The sequence below is a fragment of the Myxine glutinosa genome, chromosome 10 (assembly GCF_964187855.1).
Source record: "Myxine glutinosa chromosome 10, kmMyxGlut1.1, whole genome shotgun sequence".
Taxonomy (NCBI): Eukaryota; Metazoa; Chordata; class Myxini; order Myxiniformes; family Myxinidae; genus Myxine; species Myxine glutinosa.
The window spans coordinates 15,349,910-15,373,435 of record NC_136270.1 but is presented as its reverse complement, the minus strand read 5'-3'; the positions used below and the strand labels follow the sequence as shown (position 1 = coordinate 15,373,435).

The 23,526-nt window shown below is 36.4% G+C and overlaps 1 protein-coding gene across 1 annotated transcript; it reads left to right on the top strand.

Moving 5' to 3' along the window:
• LOC144893935 (uncharacterized) lies at nucleotides 1–19,157 on the top strand. The gene is made up of 7 exons (XM_078785166.1): nucleotides 1–154; nucleotides 544–975; nucleotides 1,062–1,255; nucleotides 1,347–1,544; nucleotides 16,179–16,306; nucleotides 16,460–16,652; nucleotides 19,037–19,157. The coding sequence occupies exons 1-7, from the start codon at nucleotides 38–40 to the stop codon at nucleotides 19,155–19,157; spliced, it is 1,383 nt and encodes a 460-aa protein (XP_078641292.1). The 5' UTR covers nucleotides 1–37.
• Nucleotides 19,158–23,526: the final 4,369 nt, after the last annotated feature.

The window sequence follows — 23,526 nt, the reverse complement described above, 5'->3', positions numbered from 1 at the left end:
CAGGCCTTTTCAAACACACTTTCTGCTTCACTTGAGAATGGACTACTATGCTGAAAAGGAGTTGGATAACTTTGACATTCCTTGGAGTCCTACTACCTGTGTGGAGCTCAACCTTCAGATTGATGAACTGGACTCGAACCTCTTATCAATGGAGGTAAGTTTATTTATTTATTTATTTATTTATTTTTTTTTTTTTGTATTTTTTTTTTTTTTTGGTATTTTTTTTTTTTTTTTTGGTATATTTTTTTTTGTATTTTTTTTTTTTTTTGGGATTTTTTTTTTTGTATTTTTTTTTTTTTTTTTTGGAATTTTTTTTTTTTTGTATTTTTTTTTTTTTGTATTTTTTTTTTTTTTTTTGTATTTTTTTTTTTTTTTTTTTTGTATTTTTGTATTTTTTTTTTTTTGGGATTTTTTTTTTTTTTTTTTTTTTTTTTGATAAGACTCGTGTAAGAGTCAGCAAAGTTTCTTTTAATATTCATAGAGCTTGATTTATATAAATAATAATATTGTATTAAATTAATACGTTGTTATTTTCTCTCACAGGAAATTGTATCTGAGATACAAAATGAAAATACCACTTTTGCCACAACCTGGGGTGAAATGATGATTGATTTGTTTGAAGACCTTTTGAACAACCAAGACCCACAGAACGAGTTCTACCTTGATGACCCAGCCAAAGAGTTATACCGTGGAGACTCACTAAATTTGGGAAAAACAAATTATGAGGTCTGCCTAGATGGTTCTAACTGTGGAGCCTACCTTGGAGACTCACTAAATTTGGGAAAAACAAATTATGAGGTCTGCCTAGATGGTTCTAACTGTGGAGCCTACCTTGGAGACTCACTAAATTTCATAAAATTAGGAAAAGAGTTTTACCTTGGAGACTTTGAAAACTGGTTTCGTTTTGGAGACTCTAGCTGTGTGGAGCTAAACCTTCACCTTGATAAACTCGATTCAAATTTCTCATCAATGAAGGTAATATTTTATTTTAATATACATATAATAATTGTGTATTAAATGTAAAAAATAATTAATTAATACGTTGTTATTTTCTCTCACAGGAAATTGTATCTGAGATTCAAAATGAAAATACCACTTTTGCCACAACCTGGGGTGAAATGATCGATTTGTTTAAAGACCATGACCAAGAGAACGAGTTTTACCTTGATAATCCAACGAAAGAGTTTTACCTTGGAGGCTCTTTGGATTCTAAAGCAATGAACAATGTTCTTTCTTTAATGACGTTTGATTTAAGGTAAGTTCAGTTGATTAATAATCAATTAAAGTATATGTTATTTCATTCAATATTAGATAAGTAATATATTTCTTTTTTACATGTATTTCAGCAATATCAAGAAAGTTCGGGGAAGAAGATGCTGGAAAATACTTTCTTCCCATTTCTACTTTTTCCAACTTGAAAGCCTTGAAAGACAGAATTGGAGGAAGAGGAAAAATATATATATTGAAATACGTATTAAAAAACATTTTAAAAAAATATTGAAATACGTATTAAAAAAAGAAAAGGAAAAAAAGATTATGCTAGGGTTAGGGTTGGGATTTTGAATGTGAGGGTTAGGGATGGGGTTGGGTTAATGGGTTAGGGATGGGTTGGGTTAGGGTTGGGATTTTGAATGTGAGGGTTAGGGATGGGTTGGGTAAGGGATGGGGATGGGTTAGGGATTGGGTTGGGTTAGCGTTCTGGATGTGAGGTGAATTTTTGAATGAATGTCAAACCTCACAGACTCATTTATCTTATATTATCATTGAATTGTTTTTAAAAAGTTGGGAAAAGATAAATAGAATTGGAAGGTCATACAAAGAGATGGAGTTAAGAACTTTTTTTAATGGTTGATGTAATGGATTCAGTTGTTTTGACTAACAAATATGGTGTTTTAATGTGGGGGTTGGGTTAGGGTTTGTACATTATTATGACCCACTCACACACACACAAAAGTTAAGCCCCAACTAAAAAGTTGTGGGATTCTGTGTTTGGGGTTCACAGATTTAAAAACGTATCCCCATGATACACACAAAAGTTAAGCCCCAACTAAAAAGTTGTGGGATTCTGTGTTTGGGGTTCACAGATTTAAAAACGTATCCCCGTTATACACACAAAAGTTAAGCCCCAACTAAAAAGTTGTGGGATTCTGTGTTTGGGGTTCACAGATTTAAAAACGTATCCCCATTACATTTTTTTATTTATTTATTATTTTCAAGGGTTATCAGCTTTGTTTTTTGTAATTCCTGTGAATAAAATGACCCTAAGATTTCTTCTCCATTTAAATCATATAATTTGTAGGTCCAAGGGACTGTATCCATTACATCAACGATTTTAAATAATTCATTAGTCCATTTTTTTGTATAACCTTTCTCAAAATGGCTTTTCCATCTGTATATTCTTACAATATCACCAACTTTGAACTTCGGTTTTCTCAAATTAATCTCCTTTTCATATTCTAATTTTGTAAATGATTCTGATGGTTTTGATTTTGTTGATGAATGAACGGTATTATTGTAATTATCTACAATACCCTGAATTAAATACACCCATTTTTGAGAACCGAGTTGTGTGAATTTTTTATATAGCCTCTCTTTCAAAGTACGATTAAAACGCTCAATAACAACTGCTTTTCCTTCATTAAAGGTGCTGTATAATTTAATACCCTCCCCCTTAAGAAATTTCATAAATATTTTGTTATAGAACTCTGTTCCCTCATCGGTCCACAGTTTCTTTGGTTTTCTTTTACTTTTATTAAATATCTGTTGGAAGGCTAACATCAGAGTATAACCTCTCTTGTTTTTCAAAGGAACAACCCAAGCAAATCTACTCCTCAAATCAATAACGGTTAAAGCATACTTGTATCCCTTATCATTTTTTAGTTCAATTAAATCAGCGGACCATATGTGGTCGGTGTATTTAGAATAAACTTTCCTTCTTTTAAACTTTGTGATTATAGGTTTATGTAATTCATCAGCCAAAAGCTCCTCAGTCTTGATGACATCATGAGAGCCTAATAGTTTTTTGAGGGTGAATAACCAAGGCCAAGTTTCAATTTAGCATTTATCAAATTTCTCACAATAAACCTATCAACTTTCTCTCTCAACGTTGGATTTTGTATCAAAGACAAATTATACAACATTTCTCTGTCGGCTTTATGTTTTTCAGTCAACGTAGTGGTTTTCCCATAAGCAATATCATGCTTCATACACACTTCATCAACCCTATTTGTAGGTTTAGACCAAGGTTTAGGATTGTCAGCCTCATCTAATCTTTTATCCAAGTTTGTTCCTGGGCCACAGAAAGAATACCCTGGAAGGTGTAATTCCCCTGGAATTCCAGTTGTTGTAAATTTGCTACCTGACAAAAACTTTTGTATGTCTCCTCCACTTTTAGGAGAGATGAATTGACACTTTTTAGAGCCACACACTTGACATATTCCTTTTTGATAAACTCTATTATTTTTAGCTTTAACATAAGAGATATTTTTAGATTTAGTTTTCTTTTTACATTTGAGACAATAACTCATATTTATTTATGAGAAAAAGTCCTACATAGTGCCAAAACCTTTTTGGTTTTCAACATATACATTTCTATCTTGATTTTTAAAACATAAAGAATCCTTAGAAATGGCTTCACTCTCTCCTCCATTTATTTACAAATAAAACTAACTAAAGTCAATAACACCAACATCATCAACTATATGTTGTATATCTGCGCTCTGAATTCATTATAGCAAATTTAAAAACCAATATGTTCGTAAGAGTCATTAATTCTTTATTTTCCTCTTCAGTGCGTTGAGATTTATTTATTTGCCGTAATACCTTCAATCTTTCATTAATCTCAGGAATGGTCATATTTTTATATTTTTCCACCCTCTCTCTTTCCTCCCTCTCCTCCTTCTCCTTCTCCTCCTCCTTTTTCTCCCTTTCATCCTTCTCCTTTTTCTCCCTCTCCTCCTTCTCCTTTTTCTCCCTTTCCTCCGTCTCCTTTTTCTCCCTTTCCTCCTTCTCCTTTTTCTCTCTTTCCTCCTTCTCTTCTTCAACTCCTTCCTCATCCCTTGCTACCCTTGAGTTTGAACCCCAAAGAATATTATACATATACTCATCTGGATTTTGAGATATTCTTGTATCTATAATTATTTTTCTCATAATAGGATACCAATAAGATTTGTTGACGATTTCTAAAAGAGTTTTATATTTCATAACTTTGAGAAGTTCATTTTTATTTAATATTTTAAACAAGTCTCTATTTGTGGGTTTAACAATATCAGTATAAGGCCAGTTTTTAATGACAAAATTCCCATGTATATGCTCCAAATCATAAGGTATGTAATACCGAGCACCCTTTTCTTGTAGGTATCCTTGAATACAAAAATTATAATTCTCTTGTAGTCTTCTTCCTGCCATTTATGTATCAGAAATATATGTGAGATTAATATTATGACAGGTAATACCACCCCATCTTCCCACTACCAAATCGGTTTGTATTCCTCGGCTTTCTATCCTTATCTCATTACCTTCCTTCTTTGTCATGCGAACCATCGCTGTACTATCATATATTTTTCTTTTCTTAAAATCACGTATTTGTTGTTTACTAATTGTACTTCCACATAAATCCTTATCTTCACCAAGTGGATAATATTCTTCTTTACGAGACTGATTTAAATCATGTAGGTCTTCTATGTTTATTGAAAAAGACCAATTATACCCTAAATCAGGCATATCATACCCCCATTTATTAATTCGCATATTAACTAAATGTCCTTCTTTATAAAATTCAATTGTAAGCAGGTAGTTAAATTCAATGAGGAAAGGTGTATGGTCAGTATAACCAGGTGTTGTGGTTGTAAATTTTACTTGTTTAACAAAACGTGCTGTTTTCTTTAAAAATATATATTGTGATAAATCACTTAATCTAATTAAGTCATTCGCATCTGTAGGGTTTGGATAATTGATTAATTTATAAGTATTCTTCATATTAATATTTTTACTTACACTATATTTTTGTCGTTCAGCCTGTGCCTTTGTATAATAATTTGATAAATCAATATCCTGAGAGGATTTTCCAAAGATAGAACCATCTTTTCCAACATAAGTCATTTATATTAGATTAAAAATGATATCATAAAAATTTTCATTATTGTTGAGTTGAAATAATACATATAAACATAATTGACCACAACATTTAGAATTAATTTCTTGAACTTGAAATGTTTGATAAACACCATTCTGTAAGAATTGTATTACTTCAACAGGTGGTGGCATACCATAACTATCAAAATAATATTTATCCTGACTATTATGAATACAAACCCAATGAGAACCATTCTGTGTGTCTAAATTCATAATAATATTCTTTGTATTCTTATTTATATGTATTAATTCATCTCTCATACAAATAACCACATTATCAATTTTTAGTGTTTTACAATACTTAGCTAGTTCTATATTTGACGTTGTATTCTTTCCAAATTGTTTAAACCATTTATCCATTTATTTATGAGAAAGATACAATCCATTACACCGTTTAGTTAGTTTAACACCCGCTTGAGCGATAGAGGAAAGCATATCTCCAACTAACAATCTAGCTTTATCAGGTAGACTTTCAAGTTTTTGAGCAAAATCTACAATTACACCACTTCCACTAATTTGTTTCTCCAACTCCTTGTTATGTCTTTCCAATTCTTTTTGAGCTTTTAGTTGTGCCTTCCTTTCGTTAGCAGTTTTTATCGCTGCTGAAATACCACCAGTCAATGCTCCCGCCGCACTTAAACCAGCAAATAAAGGAATTAGAAATGGGAGAAATCCTCCTCTTGACTCGTCTATTGAATATTTCTTTAACATAGGTTTTGTCATTTTAATTTTAAGTGATCCAGCATCATTTAGTGTTTTCACCTGCTCTCTTTTGAGTAAAACATCAATTCTTACTGCTCCTTTTCTTTGAAATGTATTAACATTAATAATACAAGGCTTTTGATTTTGAATACAAGATGTTAATTTATCAAGATTGATTTGATTAACATATACCCCTACCATTTATTTATGAGAAAAAACCTATGTGATATTAATCATAACACCATTATCTGTATTAATCTGTAATTCTGTTTCCTCCAAAAGCAAACAATAAGCATCAACTTCTTCATTCTCTCCTCTTTCAATGTATAGAGAAGTATCCACTCTATTAGACTTTATAGTTTCCTTTTGAGAACTCAGGTCAATTGCGTAGATTGTATAAAGTTTTTGAAACGCAACCATATCCAAAATAGGTTCATTATTACCATTACTTTCACACACCTTTTGGTAGGACTTGTAGGCTTCCGCATAATCATTTTTTTCCCAATCAATTTCCAATCTATCTCGCGGATAAAATGTTCCATCAAGAGAAACCCGAAGTTGTTTCACCTTAGCATTATCACTCAGCGCATTATTCTTATTAGTACCCTCCTCTCCATCTGGTTTTTTAAAAATGAGCCAGAGGTATCGTGGCTTTCCTTCAAGAACACCCAAATTCCAAGTGTAGGTAGTGTGTTCCAGTTTAACGTGTTGACATCTTCTTTTAAGGTATGATACATTTAGCGGTTTCTTTGAGTTAAGTCTTCTATTTAACATCTCTTCCGTTTTAAGATTAGGAGTATATTCACTGATATACCAACACAAATCATTAATAACAAATTTATTATTTTCTCCAAAAGCATTTTCATCCCCAAAAAGCAACCTATTTACATTATCATTCCTTTGTAGTTGAAATCTAATTTTAAGCCCATACAAAACTTTATCATAATCACAAAATCCAAATATACCTTTCAGAGGTACTGCTACCGTAAAACTATTCTCTGCTTTTGTATCATCATTATACATTGACTTCCTTTGACTATAACCAGGGTCAGCATTTGTTCCCGTTGACATATCAGGAATAAAACCTTCAACAGCTCCCTTACCCATTCTATCACTAAACGAATATAGTGTAAATTTCATCATTTCAGATATAGCAGAGACATAATCAACCGCTTCAACCTCTTGTGTTCCAATATACAGGCGGACACTATCAAACATTTTCCAGAAGAAATCATTTACGAGTGTAGCATTAGTATTATTCGCAGCCTTAGTGAATTTAAATTTACACAGCAAGAAACTATCAGCTATATTCAAGTAAGTTTGTTGATTATTTATTTCAAAACTTTTTGTTCCGTTTGAATTCCAGTCTGTTCCTGTTATAGCATTTACCTTAAAATAGTCTTCCTTTTTAGTAGAGTTTGAAATGATAATCGTATCATCCAAATCATAGATACTATCAATCGCTTCCATACTTGTATTTATATAGCATTAAAATCGTTGAAACCCTGACCCAAGTATTTTAATGATTTTTTGTCGTTCTTGTGAAGATAGTTGAGTTTTACCTTTTTTAATTTCTTTGATTGCTTGTAATTTATGAGACTCCTTTTGAGCATCTTTTATACTCTTTATAGCACCCGCAACTGAGCCCACGGCTGAAGCAGTTGAACCAATTAGGTCTTTATGTTTAAGGATGGTTGAACCAATACCCATTAGAGTATCAATTATCCCATCTCCTTTATTTCTAAATTGATGTCCCACACCCCGTTGTCTCTTTGGTTTATAGTATCCTCTCCCAAGAAACATACCTTCACCCTTATAGTATGGTGAAAGGAACATCCCATCCCCTGTAGTTATTTTATATTTTCCCAACTCGTGTTTTCTCACAATAACCATTATTTATTTATTGAAAAACTTCACGTAGGTGAATTCTGATGGATATAATTTCATCATTAAAGGATATCATACGATTATCTTGGTCAGTTATCCTAAAATTTACTCTGTATATGGTTTTTCCTGACACAGGTAAATAGGCAAGATTTTTTGGTTCCATGTTAAATTTATAACCAATCGGGGTTGAGTATGCGCTGAATGAAAATATTGTATTTGTTCTTATTCCATCGTTATAAGCACCATCAATCAAATCACAATGAATTAATACTGAATTTATACCGGAGGATATTTGAATGACATTATCACTGTAAGACGTCCCGTTAGTTTCAATCTTTTTAGAAGAGAACCCCAATAGCTCTCTGAACGAATTTTCAATCGTGAAATCAACTTTATAATTATTTTTAAGTTTAATAGTTGATTTTGAAGTGTGTTTTTGAATATCTATTACAATATTTTTTGGTTCATCACCTTTTTCTTTCATAAGGCGAGAGACTTCTGAAGATATTTGAGAAATCTCGTAAGCACCGGGTGAAACGGTTATAGTTTTATATCCACTTCCTGGATTATAACTAAACTTGTTGTTTTTCTCTGTGATATTAAAAAGGGTATTGTAAGTCTCCATTGACAACAAAGAAGCCTCATATTCTTTTTTGGGGTCAAGTTGTAGTGGGTAAGGGAATGAAGCTGTGTAATCACTCGTTGTGAAATTAAAACTAAGAATTGTGCTTCTCATCTTATTTAATATCTAATAAAATATCTTTGTATTGACATTTATTAATTATTTTCATATTCATCAACTGATCTAAAATGGCGGATGCTTCATTAAAACAATTGTTGTTTCCAGCCTTCTTACTACCTAACAACAATAATAACCTATTAACTAATTGTGATGGGTCATTTGGAAGAAAACTAACACCCGAACCAAGCTTACTTAAAGCATCAATAATATGTTTCTCCTTCTCATTCTTCTTACTTTTACCAGCAACAGAAACTCCATAATCAAGTGCGTTTAGCAACTCAATATACTCTCTATCTTCCTCTCTTTCCATATCAAGCGGTTCATCAAAATAAGGTGAATTAGAATGTCCATCTTTTGTTAGAAGAAACATTAATCTTGGGGTTAATTCAACATTTGGTTGGTCAGAACTTAAGAACACCAATTTATCATTAAATATCAATAACTTTTCTTTCACAAGATGGAACTGTGCTGGTTCTTCTGTTGGAATGAGACCTGCTCTGGTTTTTGAACCCTTCAAATATTCATTGTTTTGAAGAGCTTCTACAATATAATTGGAAAGTTTATTTACCTTCTCAAGATGCCGAAATAATCCTTCATCATCATATTCTAATTCTCCAAGTTCTTGCTCTGTCATTTGACTAAAATCTTTGAGCATTTGAAATTTTTTTGGAGTAAATTCTACCGTGGGAACTGTAGGTGAAATCGTTTGTTGAGTTTTTAAAAGTGGTTTAAAAAATTTCTCTTGTTTTCTTTCAAAGGCTTCTTCACCAGTTAGTTTCTGTCTCCTTTTCTTCTTTATGTCTTCCTGTTGCTTTACAACGTTTGAAACCAACTCTTGATGTTCTTTAAACTTTCTTACTCTTTCTTCGGTATTCATTTTCTGTATTTATTTATTGAAAAATATCATTTAGTATCTCATCTTGTTTCACAACAATATATTTATATTTTCCAATCGTGTGTTTCATATTATTTTCAAATTCCTTCTTACTACGTAATGTAGAACAATTATCTCTCCAAAAATTATTTGTATCTATTGAATTTAACTTAAATAAAATAAAAGTATTAGCATTGTTTCTTATTGAGCGCCGAGGGAGTTGAAAATATGACTGACTAAGATAAATACAATTACAAGAAGAATGTCTCCCTCTTGTATAGTAGCTATCCATTACTGTTTGGTTTCTCTCATTAACACAATCATCAAAGATAACGAGGTTCTTTTTTGATTTATCTAAATCTTGAGGTGAAGGTATATCATCTGTATTATCACTGAGAATACAAGTTATAGGTTTTGGTTTTGATTTTGATTTCTGTGTATCACAAAATAATTGTATTATATCATCAATATTATAATCATTTAGTTTGTTTTGAAGTTTAAATAAACCGATAATGTCTTCCTTTTTAAGACCCGCATTAAAACCCTGTGAGAGTAGTTGATACTCAGGTTGAAAACTTGACTTTGTAAAAATTATTAAATTATCATAATCTAAAAAATTAGGACTAAGGAGCATCTTTAAAAGTAAACAGGTTTTTCCACATCCGCTTGAACCGACTATTAGACATCTCAATGAATTTGGAAGATTTTTATGGTTATTAAATTTTATCTTATTTTCCCAAACGGGTAAAAAATCATTCATTTATATATTTGGAAAACAAGTCATCTAACTTTTTTTGAGTTTTTTGAGAAACTCTATATTTTATCCTGAGTTCAGGTTTAATTTCAAAATAATCCATTATTTTGTTTATATAGTATCTTGTATTAACATTTCCATTAAAATTATTTTGAATAATAAATATCATTAAACCCTTATACATTTCCTCAATACAAATAGTCTCTTCCCTTGTAAGAAATGGTGTATTATCACCATAATACTTAACATTCATCTCTCTTATTAATCTTGTAAAGTAATTCATTTTTGGTTCTAATTTAAAAGAGTTATATATTTTTCTATATTTTTTATTATCATTAATTAGAAGATAATCACAGAAAATACATTGTTTATATGCTTCTGATTCTGTATTAAGCCCCACTCTACCACAAGCCAGACAATTCTCTAATTTATCATATGGAGAGTCTGGAAATTCTAAATATCCTTCAGAATTTATCATATTTATAAAGTAAAATTATACTTAAAACAAAGTGCCTTTTTTAGAGGCTTTTTTAAAGATGAAACTGTGCTTAAAGTAAAACACCTTTGAGCTTTTCAACTCGTTTTATGTATATAACTTTACTTAAACTAAATGCAAATTTATTAGCTAATAAATACAATGTTTCAAAACACAAAAGACAAATTTCAATCAATCTCTACTTCGGTGGAAGATATAGAAAAATATGTCAAAGATGTTAAATTGAACAAAGATAAATATGGAAATTTTTGGATTAAACCCATAATGGAGAATAACATGTGTTCTTTTATTAAATTTACGGGACAAGCTGTGTTAATTAATAACTCTATTAAAGTAAATTTGACAAAAGTTTCTCCACTACTACTAACAATTTACTCAAAGCTTGAAAAGGTCATTGATAAAGAAGCTTTGAAAATGAATGATAAGACCATCAACGATTCTAGAGGAAACATTTGTATATTCTTTAATAGACCCAAAGATGTGGGTGAAATTAATAATATGAATATTAGTGGTGAACTATCATTCCGTACTCTGATTATTAGAGATTATTTGAAAATAACATTTAATGTAAAAAATATTGTGGTTATTAGTTCTAATGAAAGAAAATATATAGATATTGATGGAAGTTTAATGGTATGTAAATGAGTGATATTAACAGTCAATACTCTGAGAGTTATTATACTGAGAGTCTAGGATCTGAAGATAGTTATGATACTAATAGTTTGTGTTCAAATGATAGTTATGAGAGTAGCTTTATTGATGACTCAGATAGTGAAATTGAAATTGATGAACTAGAGTATCTAAACTTTCTGGCTAATACATAGACGCTTTACTTAAAGTTATATACATAAAACGAGTTGAAAAGCTCAAAGGTGTTTTACTTTAAGTAAAGTTATATACATAAAACGAGTTGAAAAGCTCAAAGGTGTTTTACTTTAAGTAAAGTTATATACATAAAACGAGTTGAAAAGCTCAAAGGTGTTTTACTTTAAGTAAAGTTATATACATAAAACGAGTTGAAAAGCTCAAAGGTGTTTTACTTTAAGCACAGTTTCATCTTTTAAAAAGCCTCTAAAAAAGGCACTTTGTTTTAAGTATAATTTTACTATATAAATAAATATGATCAAAGCAACGTATTGCGATGTTTGTGAACAAGAATATAAACAATACAAAACACACCTTAAAACTAACAAACACACATTTAATCTACTTCACCTACTATCTCCTATTCAGAAGGAAACAAAACACTGTTCTGCATGTAATAAAAATATCCTCAAGAAAGGCTTCGAAATCCATCTTAAAACAATTCTACATTTATCAAATTTTATCACAACTAAAAACTCTGATGGCGCATTCAAAGGACATATTAAAATAAGAGTCTTTAACTTCAAACCTCCTGAACCAGAGTCTATAGTTGATGCTGTAGAAATAGTTAAACCTGCTGTTCAAACGTTGATTGAAAAAACACTAAAAGAAATGAAACCACTTAAATTTTATATGGGAGTAAAATTAGAAATGACAAAGGACGAAGGAGTTATAGATACACCATACATGAGAACTGAGCCACACTTTATATCTTCATATCAAGATTTTAAAACATCAGGAGTCTATGATGAACTTATTAAACAAGAGCAAGATGTGGATAATTCAATCGTAGGAAGTGGATTCAATATAGGAAAAATTATTTACATAGACATTCATATTCTTAAATCAGATCCTCTAAAAGCTTCTTCCTACATTGATTTACCCAGTGTTATCAAAAATAGAAAAGCAGTTATCAATATCAAAAATAAAGACAATAAATGTTTTCTCTGGTCTATTCTAGCACACTTACATCCTCCACATTTTCATGATGAAAGAGTATCTCATTATAAAAAATATGAGAATACATTAAATACGAAAGATCTAAAGTTTCCGATGGCTTTAAATGATATTCCTAAATTTGAAAAGATAAATAATTTATCAGTTAATGTTTATGGTCTAACAGAAACAAACAGCATTCAGGTTTTAAAGCTTTCTAACAATTGTAAACAAACTCATATTAATCTTCTATATTTTAATTCAGAGGAAAATTCACATTATACATGCATTAAAGATATTGCTAAATTAATAAAACCACAAGTATGTAAAAGAACAAATAAAATATATATTTGTTTGCGTTGTCTTAACTTCTTCCATACACAAGAAAGATTAGATAAACATTCAAATTATTGTGGTGAACATAAATCAACGGTAATCAATATGCCTAAAGAAGGCTCAAATATCACATTCAAAGATGAAAAGAAAAAGATCAAACATCCATTTGTTATATATGCTGATTTTGAAAGTATTCTAGAAAAAATAGATACTGCTTCTCCAGATCCAAAAGATTCATACACAAATAAATATCAAAAACATACTCCTTGCGGTTTTTGTTATTATATCAAATCATCCGTTGGTGATAAATATAACAAGTTAGAGGAGTATAGAGGCTCAAATACCCCAGAGGAGTTTGTGAAACGACTAGAAAAAGACTGTGTCCGATTAACCAAGATAATGAGAGAAACTAATAAACCAATGTCCTTGACGAGTGAACAGAAAAGGGAATTTAGAAAAAACAATGTTTGTCATATTTGTGAGGAAAAAATTGGTGAAGGTCTAAAGGTTAGAGATCATTGTCATCTCACTGGTAAATATAGAGGTCCAGCTCATCAAAGTTGTAATATTAATTATCAACTCCCCTCTTTCATTCCTGTCTTTCTTCATAACAATGCTCATTATGATACGCATCTATTTATTAATGAACTTTCAAAGACATCTGGACACATTTCAGCAATTCCTAACACAGATCAGAAATACATTTCATTCACAAAAACAATTCACACATCTCCTATTACTCATATCAGATTTCTTGATACATTTAAATTCATGGCAAGTCCATTGGCTAACTTGGTTCAAAATCTAAAAGAGTTTCCATGTCTTTCAGAGTATTTTTCAGATAAAGATTTTCTAACACAAAAGGGAATTTACCCCTATGACTATATGGACTCATTTGAGAGATTCAATGAAACACAACTTCCTTTAAAAGAAAATTTCGATAACAAATTAAACAACAGTCATATATCTGATAAAGATTATGTACACGCACAAAATGTTTGGGAAAAATATAACATCAAGAATCTTGGTGAGTATCACGATTTGTATCTCAAAACTGATGTGCTTTTATTGGCCGATGTATTTGAAGCCTTTAGATCTGTTTGTCGCACTGGATATGGATTGGATCCTGCTCACTACTACACAGCACCTGGATTGGCTTGGAGCGCGATGTTGAAAATGACAAAACAAGATTTGGATTTGATAACCGATGTCGATATGCTTTTGATGATTGAAAAGGCAAAAAGAGGTGGAATTTCACAAGTATGCTCGAGCAGGTACGCAAAAGCAAATAACAAATATCTTCCAAATTATGATTCAACGAAAGAGAGTTCTTACTTGATGTACTATGACGCAAACAACTTGTATGGCTGGGCAATGTCTCAAGCTCTTCCTTATGGGAAACTAAGATGGGTAAAGGAAAAAGACTACACAAAGGTTTTACAAGATGTATGTATCTCTACACAAAAAGAATTGGATGATTCAAAGGTTGGTTATTATTTTGAGGTCGATTTAAAATATCCTGAAGAACTTCATATCAAACATAAAGATCTTCCATTTGCTTGTGAGAAAGAAAGTCCAAAGAAAGAATGGTTGAGTGATTATCAACGATCGTTTGATATAGGTGAATCAACAGAAAAATTACTTACTACATTATATAACAAGAAAAATTATGTACTACACCAAAGAAATTTGCGACAATATTTATCAAAAGGTCTAAGAGTAGAGAAGATCCATAGGGTTCTAAAGTTCAATCAAAGTCATTGGTTAAAGGGGTACATTGATTTTAATACACAAAGAAGAACAGAGTCAAAAACAGATTTTGAGAAAGACTTTTATAAATTGATGAATAATGCGGTCTTTGGTAAGACCATGGAGAATGTGAGGAAAAGACAAAATATCAGACTAGCAACATCTTGGGAACAAGCATCAAAATTAATTAATAGACCGAGTTTTACTAGAGCTGAGGTCTTTACTGAGAACTTTTGTGCGATCCATTTGGTTAAAGAGAGTATTGAAATGGACAAACCTATTTACATTGGAACATCAATTCTTGACTTGTCAAAGTCATTAATGTATGATTACTTTTATATTAATCTAAAATCAAAGTATAAGGATAATGTGTCATTGTTGTATATGGATACTGATAGTTTTATTTTGAAAATTAATACTGATGATGTTTATTCAGACATGAAAAAGGACATTAATATCTATGATACAAGTAATTACAGTCCAGAGAGTGAGTTGTTCTCTTCTAAAAATAAAAAGGTGATTGGAAAGTTCAAGGATGAATTGGGAGGAAATGTTATGAGTGAATTTGTGGGATTGAGGTCGAAGGCTTATGCTTATAAATACATTGTGAATAACGTTGAAAAGACTGATAAGAAGTTAAAAGGTGTAAAGAAAAATGCCATTAAAGAAACAATAAACTTTAAGGATTATTATAACTGTTTAACAACAAAGAAAGAAGAGTTTAGAAAGATTAATGGAATAAGAAGTTATAAACATCAATTATATTCAGAAGAGGTGAATAAGAAAGCATTGGGGGCTTTTGATGATAAGAGGTTTATTTTAGAAAATGGAATTGATAGTCTCCCTTATGGTTATATAAGTATATAAGTGATAAGTTAAAAAGGGGGGTTAGGGATTTTAACGGGCTACCGCCGCCTTTTTTACTATTATATAAATGATAGAACCAAGTATCAACCAGACTAAAGAGTGGAGGTGTAAACAACCTTGGTATATAAATGGAAAACATAACGAATGTGAAAAATATCAGATTCAAGAGGTTGAGAGAATCACTGGTCAGAAGGTTCTCAAGACGGATAAACGTATTCATTTGTTAAGTGGGGTAATGGAGGGCGGGAAGAAAAATATATTAGAGTGGAGTGAGAACTTTAATGGTTATCAATCGGATAATAAATATTATAATTTTAAAATGGTATGTGGGAGAGGAGGAGGTCAAACAAGAACCCTCCGTGAAACATACCACTTTATACTTTCACAACAAAAGGTTAAGGAACCTGTATACTTTATAAATATACTTGATGGGTATGAGTTCTATAGGAGAATGGAACTCTTAAAAAAGTTAGAAAGAGATAATATATTTATAGGCTCATTAGTAGAGTGGTCTAAGGAACTACATTAAGGGGGTAGTGGGGGGAATAGGGTAAAAATTACATGGAAGTGAGAAGGATCATAGGTTCATAAGGCTAGCAGGATTATAGGTTCATAAAGGAAGAAAATCATAGGTTCATAAGGCGAGAAGGATCATAGGTTCATAAGGTGAGAAGGATTATAGGTTCATAGAGGGAGAAATAGAGGTGTTTATGATTTTTGAAAAAGACAAGGGGTAAATGACATTAGATAGGGATTTCCCATGTTAAACGGAGGTGTCCCAGAAGCAACATTTATCACCTACTTCGGTGTTTCTGCGCATGCGCACTGAGCAATCTAGGGGCAGATTGCATCATTTAAAAAAGTTGCGTATTCAGAATATTTACGTCCGACATAAAGCTGACTTCCCCACCGCGTCCTCTCTCCATCCCGTTTTTAAAATATGTTTATTGGTGATGAGCTTGACAGGTAGGTAGCACACTTACCTATTTACGAGCTGTCTGCTTTGGGTTTGATTCCCGACCAGAGTCTAAAGTGTCAGATCGATGATTTGCAGGCAGGGCCTTGCATCACAAAGAAAGTCCCTTTGATACAAGTTTGGTCGGGTGTCCCATCTGCTAGCATTTCTTGGTGCAGACAAAATATCCCACGTTGTCTTCTGCGAAGATTCCACGAGTTATCACCGGCATCCTGAGAAAAGAAAAAAAAATCAGTCGAACGTCAGAGGCCTGTGCAGCCGGTTCGTGAATGCCTTCGTGGAATTCGGTGAGATGAATTGTGCATGTGCCGTGGCGTCTTTAGTGGCAGTTTGCAGGTGAATTAAAGTGACCTCGGAAGCAGGTCACCTCAGAAGCAGCGATTCCACAGGTGCATATAACGTTGCGCTGCATCTGCGAATCATTATGATGGCAGTTATAGCTGTAAAACCACATCGATTAGACTCTCGGGATTCGGGACAGTGTGGCTACAGCTTAGTGGTAAACACTATATCGACTGTAGGGAAACACTCTGCTACCCATAATTAAGAGGGGACTACTGCGACGACACGATTAACAAGCATTCTGCGTATTGCGCTGCAATACATGTCCCCTACCAAAGTTCAAAGTGCCATAACTTTGTCAAAAATGATCGAATATGCAAATTTATGCAAGGTTAATGCTGGTTTTCAAACTTGATCTGAGGTATGCTGAGACACATGTGTGTCACGCCTCGCCTCGTTGATAAGCCCGCAAGGTCGCTCCGTGGAGCAGCCTGCACGTATTGCACTGTGTGATTTATATAATTACCAACTCACGGTCTGAGGTACTAGCGATTCAAGAGATATCCATTAAAAAAAAATATTTTCGTTTAATTAATGATATCTGCCAAACCACGTGACCTATCGCAAATTCCAAAAGGACATTTTAGTAGACTGACATGCTGAACAGATCTGTGAAGTTTCCCCTCGATTGGATCAAAAATGAGGGAGGAGCTCGGTTTTAAAGGTTCATGCTTAAAAACGTCATAACTCTGAAACCATGTGTTACGGATTCTTCACTTCCGTTGTGGTGGTTTTCATCCACTGTAAACATTTTCGATTCCATGTGCTATTATTGTTGTTTGAGGGAAATAGCAATTATTATTGTCAAAAGGTAAAAAGGTTAATGTTTTAAATGAAGCCGGAACCAGACGAAGAAGAAGAGGAAGAGAGAAAAAGAAGGCGGAGCGAGTGGAGTCAGACAAGAATCATAGTCGCTTCGAGGTCTAGAGCGAATGTTGGCGAGCAAGAGTCACGAGTGAACTTTGGGTTTCCCAGGAAAGGGATTCCTGCGACAGAGTTGTTATCGCTGTGACAGATCAACCTGCATGTCAGGTTTTGCGGTCGATTCCGAAGAGAATCATTGGACTGCCGTTACGTCTCGAGTACGGCCGTTGGCCATTTTGACTCACGCGCTTTGTGCGTCAAGCAAGGTTTCCTTGCTTCGCTTCAGCCTTTGCGTGTCCCGCAAGGTTTTTCTTTGCTTCACGTCAGCCGTTTTCACCGCTTTCAGACGTATCTGGTGTGTGTGTGCAACGCGGATATACATGAAGGTAAATATGAGGTTTACCGACTGCGAGCTGTGGAACGTCCATACCCGAGGGTGTGATTTCCCAGTCGCCAGGAGGGCGCCTTTGGATTTCCCAGTCGCCTGGAGGGCGTCTTTGCACAGCTTTGGCAGTCAGACTGTAACTGCCAACCCAACAGGATTCTGGTCTCGATTGGACATTGATCTGTCGATCGCTGGAGCGGATCGACTTTGGCTTTAAGCCGGGGAATAGAGACATTGGGAATCTTCTTCTTTCCGCTCACTTGGAGCACAGTGAGTTATATATTGCGAAACTGATGGTACCATCATAGGATATATATTTGTTGTACAATTGATTACTATTGTTTTTGTACTGTTATTATTGTGTGATCTTAATACAATACCTGTTGGTTTGTAACAATTGGTGTGGCTTCACCATTGATCTTTGACATACAGAATAACACATTTTTCTGCCGTGACTCCTCTCGGGGCTCGGAGGTACACCGTGACCAGGGGATCGGGGAGGAGCACGTAACACATGTGACGCATTGACGTCATGCTGGCTGACTTTTTTGTTCGTCATGGGTATGCGATTCTGCCTGCAAAGTTTGGCCTCGATCTGTTCAGCCGTTGCAGAGAAAAAGGGGTTTTTGTGTTTTCATGAAAAACAATATGGCGGCCGAACCACGTGACCTGCGACGTCATAATTACCATTAAAATATTATACAGACCGAGTCCCCCTTACGGTGAAAATTTGATCTCAATCGGTCCTATTATTGCTGAGAAAGTCTTTTTTAAAGGAAATTAAAACTTAAAATGGCACTGAGTTAAGGATCATCAGAATTATCAGAATTCCCAAAGTTCAAAGTGCCATAACTTTGTCAAAAATGATCGAAACGTCGTGAAGTTTGAACTTGATCTGTAACTTATCATGAGGAAACCATGTGCCAAGTTTGAAATCATTAGCATTAAGCGTTTAGAGAAGAAGTCCGGAAAACTGTTCTTTGCGTGACGGACTGACAGACTGACAGACTGACGGACTGACAGACGGAGGGACGGCGTGCAAGCCTATAGTCCCCTCCGGTGTACACCGGTCGGGGACTAATAAGGGACGTGAATAAATAGGCTGGTGATGTTTGGCATCTCATCGCAGCAAAGCTGACAATGGAGATAATACATCACTACACACCGGAATACTGAACATGGAGACAATACACATCGTTACATTCATGGTGATGTACAGCGCTTCCTCCATTGGCAAATCACGAAGGTGATCAACATTTATATAATTATTTTTGGATAAAAAGTCTGGGCTCATGGAAGGGCAGGAAGGTAACGTAGTGTAGAGACAACGAGACGAGTAGTAGAAATGTAACAAGAAAGGGAATGAATGATGAAAGAGGAGACAGGACAAATGAACATTGGGGAGGAATGATGAGGGTAGATTAATGAGGGTAGATCAGATTAAAGATGTTGAGTACAGATGGAGGGTGACCTCATAAGTATGGTTATGCACAGCAAACCTGAAACCTTGTAGGGAAGAGTAAATATTGCACCATCTCGGTGATGAGGTTCCACAAGCCGAAGAAAGAGGAGCAAGAGAGTGGAGGTGATGAGGTTCCACAAGTGGCAGAAAAGAGGAACAAGTGAGTGCAGGTGATGAGGTTCCATAAGTGGGAGAAAGAGGAACAAAGGAGTGGAGGTGATGAGGTTCCATAGGAGGGAGAAAGACGAACAAGGGAGGGAAGGTGATGAGGTTCCACAAGCAAGAGAAAGAGGAACAAGGCAGTGGAGGTGATGAGGTTCCACAAGCGATAAAAAGAGGAACAAGGGAGGGGAGGTGATGAGGTTCCCAAAGTGGCAGTAAAGAGGAACAAGGGAGTGCAGGTGATGGGGAGAAAAAGGAACAAGGGAGTGGAGGTGATGAGGTTCCACAAGCGATAAAACGAGGAACAAGTGAGTGCATGTGATGAGCTTCCATAATCGGGAGAAAGAGGAACAAGGGAGTGGAGGTGATGAGGTTCCACAAGCGATAAAAAGAGGAACAGGGGAGTGGAGGTGATGAGGTTTCACAAGCGATAGAAAGAGGACAAGGGAGTGGAGGTGATGAGGTTCCACAAGCGATAAAAAGAGGAATAAGTGAGTAGAAGTGATGAGGTTCCACAAGTGATAGAAAGAGGAACAAGGGGGTGGAGGTGATGAGGTTCCACAAGTGATAGAAAGAGGAACAAGGGAGTGGAGGTGATGAGGTTCCACAAGTGATAGAAAGAGGAACAAGGGAGTGGAGGTGATGAGGTTCCACAAGCGAGAGAAAGAGGAACAAGGAAGCGGAGGTGATGAGGTTCCACAAGCGATAAAAAGAGGAACAAGGGAGTGGAGGTGATGAGGTTCCACAAGCGATAAAAAGAGGAACAAGGGAGTGGAAGTGATGAGGTTCCACAAGCAAGAGAAAGAGGAACAAGGGAGTGGAGGTGATAAGGTTCCAGAAGCGATAGAAAGAGGAACAAGGGAGTGGAGGTGATGAGGTTCCACAAGCGATAAAAAGAGGAAACAGTGAGTGTAGGTGATGAGGTTCCATAAGCGATAAAAAGAGGGACAAGGGAGTGGAGGTGATGAGGTTCCACAAGCGATAAAAAGAGGAACAAGGGAGTGGAGGTGATGAGGTTCCACAAGTGATAGAAAGAGGAACAAGGGAGTGGAGGTGATGAGGTTCCACAAGTGATAGAAAGAGGAACAAGGGAGTGGAGGTGATGAGGTTCCACAAGCGTGAGAAAGAGGAACAAGGGAGTGGAGGTGATGAGGTTGCACAAGTGATAGAAAGAGGAACAAGGGAATGGAGGTGATGAGGTTCTACAAGCGATAAAAAGAGGAACAAGGGAGTGGAGGTGATGAGGTTCCATAAGTGGGAGAAAGAATAACAAGCCAAGGGAGTGGAGGTGATCGAAGTGTGAGTTTGAAATTTGGGGGTTTAACCAGGAGAGGAGAACATGAAGAATGTCCGTCATCTTGGAGGACCTGGGGTTGAAATAGCGGACGCAGCTAGACCGGGAGAGAGCAGGTTAAACACCGAGGGGTCACCAACATGGCGGTGACGAGACAACAACAGCCCTTGTGGTTCCGCTTTTTCTTTGCGAGAGACGCGAATATTAAGTCGAGAGTTTTTCATTCCAAGCGTCCAGAGAGAGACATGTGGGAAGCAGCGGAGGCACGGACCTGCCCATTTCAGGCATTCATTCCAATGAACTACTAACGAAGGTCTTGTCGTGGGAAGTTTAGTGTTACCGAGAAGGACTAGGCCCAACAGAGGATACCTCAGTGTGTGGCTGGCTTTGGAGGCCATCTTGGATACCGAACGTGGTCTTCCTCTGGAGATTGTGACGGATGCTGAGTGAGTTCAGAAGTTGCTTGAAGCACAAATCCGACAGTTTATAGTCGGGTCAGGAATCGAACCCAGACTAGATAACTCAAGGATAAGTGTTCTACAAAATATATGTCTGTTGGTAGGCATTAGCAAAACGTAGGCATTGGCAAAAAAACCCAATGACTCATCTCAATAATTTATCGTTTTGCTCAAGTTCATAAGTTAATAGGGTTCATGGCCTCAATTGTGAAGTCGATGTTTCACAATCATAATGTGTGAACTTTGGGTGACATATACTCGTTCTGTTGGAGCTTTGTTGTTGAATTAATAAAAATGGCATTTCCTAAGATGTCCGACAGAAGACTGGGGTTAACAAAGTATTACGGAATACACATTCACTTTCATGATATCTGCAGGGGAGTGCAAACATATAATAATTCCCTACCATCTCCCTTCCCTTCCCCTTCTCTCCCTGTCCCTCTCCGTCTCCTCCCCCACCAATACCTCCCCCTCTCCCCGCCACCATCTCCTCCACATCCTTTCCTTCCACTCTCTCCCTTTTCCTCTCCCCTTCTCTCTCTCTCCCCCCTGCTCCCCTTACCTCTCCTCCCGCCCCTCCTCTTCCCTCCCCCTTCTGTCCCACTCCCATCCCCCTCTCCTCCCTCTCCCCTCCCATCCATCCCCCTTCCCTCCATCTCCCCCCTCCCTATCCCCTTCTACCCCCACTTCACCCACACCTCCCCCTCTCCCCTCCTGATCCCCTTCCCTCTCCACCTGCTCCTCCTCCCCCTCTTCCTTCCCCCTTCTGTCCCCCTCCCTCACATCCCCTCTCCTCCCATCCCCCTCTCCTCCCTCTCCCATCCATCCAGCGAGGTGAAAACACACAACAGGGGGTTTGAGGAAAAAAATAGGGAAAAACTTTGAAGATAAGGGATGTGCGGAAGAATAAGTATGCATTTAGGGGGATCGCAGGGGTCTTGGGTGGACAAGATGGATACAAAAGTAAACAATCAAAGGAAAAACCTGGAAATTTGGAAGGAGGAGAACTTAAGGATGGGGTAGGAGGGAGATGCGGGGTGTATCGAGGGTAGAGAATATCATGGCTTTGGAATGGGAATGTTTGATATTGAGATGAACAGCTGTCTTGAAGACCTGGATGGAAAAATTTGATTGAACATAATGGTTTGTTCCACAGGCGAGAAGAAAGAGAAACAAATGAGTGGAGATGCACAGTGATCCTGGGAGTTTCACCAGAAGGAGGTTGCTGGTGGACTGTGTCTGCCCTGCAGAAACCTGGAGGTTGGGACAGAAAGCTGGAGGTGGGGACAGAAACCTGAGGTTGGGACAGAAACCTGGAGGTGGGGACAGAAACCTGAGGTTGGGACAGAAACCTGAGGTGGGGACAGAAACCTGGAGGTGGGGACAGAGACCTGGAGGTGGGGACAGAAACCTGGAGGTGGGGACAGAGACCTGGAGGTGGGGACAGAAACCTGGAGGTGGGGACAGAAACCTGAGGTGGGGACAGAAAGCTGGAGGTGGGGACAGAAACCTGAGGTTGGGACAGAAACCTAAGGTGGGGACAGAAACCTAAGGTGGGGACAGAAACCTGGAGGTGGGGACAGAAACCTGGAGGTGGGGACAGAAACCTGGAGGTGTGGACAGAGACTTGGAGGTGGGGACAGATACCTGGAGGTGGGGACAGAAACTCGAGGTGGGGACAGAAACCTGGAGGTGGGGATAGAAACCTGGAGGTGGGGACAGAGACCTGGAGGTGGGGACAGAAAGCTGGAGGTGGGGACAGAAACCTGAGGTTGGGACAGAAACCTGGAGGTGGGGACAGATACCTGGAGGTGGGGGCAGAAACCTGGAGGTGGGGACAGAAACCTGGAGGTGGGGACAGAAACCTGGAGGTGGGGACAGAGATCTGGAAGTGGGGACAGAAACCTGGAGGTGGAGACAGAAACTTGGAGGTGGGGACAGAAACCTGAGGTGGGGATAGAAACCTGGATTTTGGGACAGAAAGCTGGAGGTGGGGACAGAAACCTGAGGTGGGGACAGAAACCTAAGGTGGGGACAGAAACCTGGAGGTGGGGACAGAAACCTGGAGGTGGGGACAGAAACCTGGAGGTGGGGACAGAGACTTGGAGGTGGGGCCAGATACCTGGAGGTGGGGACAGAAACTCGAGGTGGGGACAGAAACCTGGAGGTGGGGATAGAAACCTGGAGGTGGGGACAGAGACCTGGAGGTGGGGACAGAAAGCTGGAGGTGGGGACAGAAACCT